At 39.5% G+C, this 6,190-nt stretch overlaps 1 protein-coding gene across 1 annotated transcript; it reads right to left on the reverse strand.

Moving 5' to 3' along the window:
• Positions 1 to 203: 203 nt before the first annotated feature.
• Positions 204 to 2,654, reverse strand: LOC135954669 (uncharacterized). The gene is made up of 2 exons (XM_065504883.1): positions 479 to 2,654; positions 204 to 414 (listed from the first exon to the last, which is right to left on the reverse strand). Exon 1 carries the CDS (start codon positions 2,137 to 2,139, stop codon positions 619 to 621), a length of 1,521 nt encoding a protein of 506 aa, XP_065360955.1. The 5' UTR covers positions 2,140 to 2,654; the 3' UTR covers positions 204 to 414; positions 479 to 618.
• Between the last annotated feature and the right edge of the window lie 3,536 nt (positions 2,655 to 6,190).

Consider the following 6,190-nt stretch of genomic DNA (forward strand, 5'->3'; position numbering starts at 1 on the left):
ATTAAGAATGTCAGATACCTGTGATCAGACAGAGAGCAATCATCTGAAACCTTCCAATTCCTTATGAGTTGCGAGTGGCTTGCACTGACAAGCGTAATGTCCAGAACTTCTTGCCTATTTGCTACCACAAAGGTAGGTTCTGAACCTCGATTGACAACTACCAGATTAAAGTCTAATATGAAGTCTAGAATGTACTCACCTCGTTCGTTTCTATCTGAGCTACCCCAGATTGTGTGGTGAGCATTTGCATCAGCTCCGATAATTACAGGAGTTCTGGCCCTATTTGCGGCACGCATCATATTAGATACCAGGTTATTCGGTGGTGGTTCAACCTGGTCGTGCGCCATATAGCTCGAGAGCAGCCACACCTTACCTGCACCTGTCTCCCAAGCAGCAGCTACTGTATCTTCATCGCTGTAATCAGGAAGAATGAAGATATTAAGATGGTTCTTAACCAAAATGCAAGATCTTATTTTACCTGTGCGTCTTATGTACAAAAGTTTGTACTTTTTGGCGTTGAGTCCACGAATTTCGCCATTGTGTATCCACGGCTCCTGGACCAACGCAATGTCCTCCCCATATTTAGCAATGTGGAGGAGCAGGGCAGCCGAAGCTGCCTTAGAGTGGTGAAGGTTCACTTGGATCGCCTTCACCATGGTCTGGATCATATATGACCGTAACGTCGATGTCTTCTGGGTCTGATTCCAGAAGAACATCTTCATCCTCCACATCACCCAGAGCGCAGAATAGGTCCCCAACCATACTGGAGTGTGATTGGGTCTCCATTTTGTCCTCAGAGCTTGCGGGGTCGTCCAGTTTAATTTTGCAGTCCATATCCTGCGGAGCTTCCAGTTTAACACCAGAAGTTTCGGGGTCGAGCTTGTCGTCACCACGGTAGATGCGCAGCTTGATACTATCGAAACCATAGTAAATCTTGCTTTGCCTCTCACGTAGTGGCGCCAAGGATTCCTTGTTAAGGACTACGACCACCTTTCTATGCGCACCTTCAGGAGCGGAAACCTTAACCACCTTCCAGTTATGGGTTGGTAGATCGGGATTACCGCTCTGAATGTATGCCAGAATCTCCTCAGGTTCATGTGGCTCCGCCGGAATAACTGTGACTGATCTCGGTCTACGAGGTATCTCGTTTACCGGGATCACGTCCAGTTTCGCGCCAGGCCACAATTCCCCTAGGGACGCAATTGCTAATTTTAGCAGTAGAGCTGAGCGGTCATTGGTACACGCTAGCAGTTTTACATGGCCTTGATACCAGCCAGCATCGTCGTTTTGCGGGGATGGACCGGGATTCTCCTTGAGAATCTTCCAGTATACCCCCAGCATACCCTGACGGATTTTCAGCCATTTCTCCTGGGAGATAGCTCCGTCATCAACACTCCTGTCGATAATAGCCCTTACAAGTGGATTGCGAGCAACTTCACTGTAAGGCCTTCTTATCACACGAGCCTCTTGCTTCGGACGTTTAGTCTTCGGCTGTGTGTTCTGCTGCTGGAGCAGCTCCTCCTCTGAGCGTTGCCGTTTGGGCCCAGCAGATGCGCCTTGGTTCGCTGCATCTGCGCTTGGAGGAGTGTTTGAGCTGTCCAGCTCAGCCAGTTGAGCCTTAGCCCAACTTAGTTTCGACAATTCGTCGATGTTAAGCGCATCGGCCGACTTGGATCCAAGCCGGTCGATAATGCGCATGGCGGCACGCCTTTGCACGAAAGCCCTCCTGGATGGTTCTTTGCGAATGGGGGCGTTCGGTTCTGCCGTAGTGGCGGGTGGGGCTACGGTGGTTGGACCCGACTTCTGGTTCGACGATCCAACCTGTAGCATTTTCGCAGGGACAACTGTCTTCTCGACAGTGTCCAATGCAGGGGCTGTTGCTGGTATATTACCAGCGAGGGCTAATGCAGCTTTTGAGGTGCTTGGCTTAAAGTCCAAGGCTACCTCGCTGCTTTTAGTCAAACTGTCACCAGAAGGTTGGACAGTCGACTGTTTGCAATCAGCCAGCATAGGTTTCCCCTGCTGGCCTTTTGCTGTTTGTTTTTTGTTATTATTATTGTTTTGTATTGTGTTATTCATTTTTGTTCCCACGAGTGAGCGCGTAAGGGGATGGACACTCCATGCAGGGACGGCGTACATGGATTAGGCGAAAACTGTATTACAACCGACCCGTGCCCTGGCGTCGGAGGGGAGCTGTTAGCGACTAGTTATCTTTAACCACTTACTAGCCATTCAGGTCTTCGGCACTGCTACCATCACCTTGACCTTACAAGTGGGGGGGAAAGAAAGAGTAGAGAGAGAAAGAACAGTTTTGGTCCGCGGGTAGTAACACTAGAAGAGAGAGAGAATGTGTTAGCACTAGGTAACCATTTGTCAAAAATGTATCACCAGTAATAACAGTATCCTAACACCAATTACATCCTACTGTGACCATTTGTTATAAAATGCATCACAGTATTATGATAGTCGGCTGACACATTTCCGTTTACCGACCTAGCTATGTCAAGAAGTTCAGACCATTTGTTAAAAATGCATCTTAAGATATTGACATCGCTTGAGCATTTGTCAAGGCTAGTGACCTGTTGTCAAAACAGTATCACTAGACTAGGCAGTTGCTCCCCCTATCCGCCACCTGGGACGCGTCCGATGGGAGACTGAGAACTCCACACGGAAATAAGCTATTCTTCGGGCCAATTTAATCTAACATTCTTGGCTGAGCGAATTCGCTCAACATAGTGCCACAAAGTACAGGAAAAATTATGTTAAAATCCCCAGTATATATTGATGAATTCGGAAGACTGGTAGGGACAATAATAATATTTATGTTTGGTGGTTTGTAAATATTAAAAATATGAGCAAACGCCAACTTAATTCTGATAGTAGAAATTTTATCCTAGTTATATACAGACACTGATTAATTTATCATTTGTATATTTTTTATGAAAAAAAAACTGTACTGAAATAGTCAGATTTTTTTTGGAAAACAACCGGGTAATTTTTCTTATATAAATTTTAAATATTTGCATCGATTGGTATGATGAATCCATACTACAGAAAATCTAGAGATATCTACTAAGTTCCTGAAGCTATCTCTAAATACTTTGGATAAAACCAAGTATGCATTCCTCATCATAGAAACCAAATTTACCCTACCACATTATATTGTAGTGTAAACTCACTCCATTTAGTTTACACACTTGAAAAATACCAGTATTAAAGTACAAACAACAACAATAGCTGCAACAAACCAACAACAACAACCAAAAAGAAACTTATACCGGTTTACATAATTTGAAAAGATGATATAACACAAAAATTAATGTAAAAAAAAAAAATAACAAGTACACGAAAAAAATATATATTTTAAAGAAAAAGGAAAAACTACCTCTAATTGTAGTAGAATATAATGAGCGTCCAATGTTTGAAAATGCTGAAAAAGCAAACTAAAACTAAGTACTTTTGGTGCTTTAAAAAGAGAAGGAGACGCGAAAAAATAAACTTAAATTCAAGTAAAGAAACCAAACGACAAAAAGTTTTTTAAAGTACGTCCTTAGCAAGTAAAGAAATTAATAAAACTTTCTTTTTTCTATACAAAGAACATTTATGTTTAAAGGTATTAGTGAAGTTTATTGAGTTGTTTATGAGGTTTGTCCAAAAAAAAACCAAGCAGTTCATTGAACTGGAGGCGGCTGGTCACTTGACACTTTATGTAAAAATGCTAACGCATTTAAAAAAAAAAAAACAAAAAAGGGATTGGACTTAGTGTCATTATTTTCTAAATATATTAGCCAAATTGATAAATGATTTTTTTATAGTTTATAAATGAGTTTGATTTTAAAATGAGAAAAAAGACATAAAATTCTTTGAAAAATATTTATCCCTGGCTTCCTGCTATACTTTATATTAAGGTGGCCCTTATTTAATGTGTGAGAAGATAAATTCGAATTTAATTAGCACAGACAAAAACCCACTTTTTTAACATTGATCATGTTACAGTCAACATAGCACTTTTAAGCACTTAACAGTCATCATAAATGAATTGCAATACATAAAATATATCTCAAATAATTTCAGAAATATAAAAAATAAAAAAAATTTCTGACGTGAAGTAATAATAAGACCTCAGAAGTAATATTGGAATTAAAATAAATTTGAGTTTATTTTTAAAAAAAAAAAAAAGCTTGAGATGATTTGTGACCATTTTGGAAACTGGGTAGTGGTTTGCATATTACACTATATGGAAGTGTTGGTCCAAGGGGTACTTGTTGGAACTGTAATAAAAGGATATCTGAAATAATCTTGGGATCTGAGAAATTTAGATTTGAAAAATGCATTTTTTTGAAAACATTTCTGTAGAGGTTTGTGGCCAGAGGATGTTGTGGGTGAATGGTTCGCATACTACACTATATAGAAATGGTGGACCAAGAGGTATTTGTTCAATAAAAAGTTCTCAAAAGACTTCAGCATATTTCACGCTTTAGTGGAGCATATTCGTATTTCTAACGGAATTTGGCGTATGCTTCTTGTAGGACATTTAATGTAGTCATTGAAGTTTAGATACTGTCTAACCTTTTCAAATATATTGTTGAATAAGCGGAGTAGCAAGGACGGCATTCCAATGGTTGGTTACTCTGGCCAGTTGTATCAGTGACATCATACCAATAAATGGTTGGACTTCCATCTCAAATACCTTGAAGCTATTGTTGGGATCATTCTGTACCAAATAGAGATTTGTCTCTGCAGACATTTTCTTCATAATCTCCTTGGAAATAAGTAAAGAAAGAACTGATTCCAGATCAGAGATTTCAGTTCTCAGTAACTCATTGCTGCTGTGCATTGAGTTCAAGATTCCTCTTTTTCCACGATAATGTTCTCTTTTCAGGATTTTGCCGTTTTTCGAGTAGACCTGTCGAACTTGGAAGTTTTTCAATGATGATTCTGGTGTTGATTCTTCTTCCAGAATAAGGTCGTCATCTTCTAAGTTGTTTAGTATCGAGATATCAATTTCATCTTTCAAGTACTCTCCAATAAAATTCCGGATCAAAGTCCGGATCAGCCAAACTGTCATCAACGTCAGGTGCGGATCCAAGTCAACCATTTTGGGGGGAAATTTGTTCTACATATTTCGTTTTTTCTTCTTTTTTATATGAAAACTTTTCGGTTTTGGGGGGGAGGATTCCTTCACCTGCTTGAAGTATGCGAGCGGTCTCATCTTTACTTAGCATACTCTTTTAGCCTAATGTAGCTCACAAGATACAAACTCTTAATTCAATTTTCTACACAAACAAGTAAGAAAGTATGGTCGGTCAAACCCGACCATATAATACCCTACACTAAGTAAAAGAGTAAAAACTTTTTTCTTTTTCTTTTAAAATTCCAATAATTTATATTTTTGAGTGATTTTCGGAAGTGGGCCTTATATGGGGGCTATGTCCAATTATGGACCGATCACCATGAAATTAGGTCGTGTGATTTATGTCTACATGATAGTTTACTATGTTGAATTGTGAGTATACCAACATTTTTAAGCGATTTATGCACGTTAAAGTGATTTTCGGAAGCGGGTCTATATGGGAGCTATGACTAATTATGGACCGATCGTAACAAAATTTAGTGACATGAATTTTGTGTATATAAAACTTATTTGGAGCGCAATTTGTGTAGATACATAGATAAATTAAACATTTGTGACCGATAAAGTCCAATTTCGAGGGGACATTTGTATGGGGGCTAGATGAAATAATGGACCGATTTTAGCCAGTTTCAATAGGCTTGGTCCTTGGGCCGAAAAAGTAATATGTACCAAATTTGATCGAAATATCTTCAAAATTGCGACCTGTAGTACTCTGCGCACAAAGTTTACATGGACAGCCAGCCAGCCAGCCAACCAGACGGACGGACATTGTTTAATCGACTCAGAAAGTGATTCTAAGTCGATCGGTATACTTTAAGGTGGGTGTTAGACTAATATTTTTGGGCGTTACAAACATCTGCACAAACGCATTATACCCTCCCCACTATGGTGGTGTAGGGTATAATAATCATTCAATTTAAAAAGTACTGATCTTTCCAAAAACTATCTTTCAAATAACATGAGCTACATTAAACGATTTTGCTCAAATTTTCAGCATTTGCTTTTTGGCTGACGAAGAACTATTTCAGACATTGTTAGATTCGAAAAAGTGCAAAA

The sequence above is a fragment of the Calliphora vicina genome, chromosome 3, assembly GCF_958450345.1.
Source record: "Calliphora vicina chromosome 3, idCalVici1.1, whole genome shotgun sequence".
In the NCBI taxonomy this organism is placed as follows: domain Eukaryota; kingdom Metazoa; phylum Arthropoda; class Insecta; order Diptera; family Calliphoridae; genus Calliphora; species Calliphora vicina.

Coding starts and splice junctions, on each gene's coding strand:
- LOC135954669 (XM_065504883.1), bottom strand. CDS start 2,139: ATGTACGCCGTCCCTGCATGGAGTGTCCATCCCCTTACGCGCTCACTC.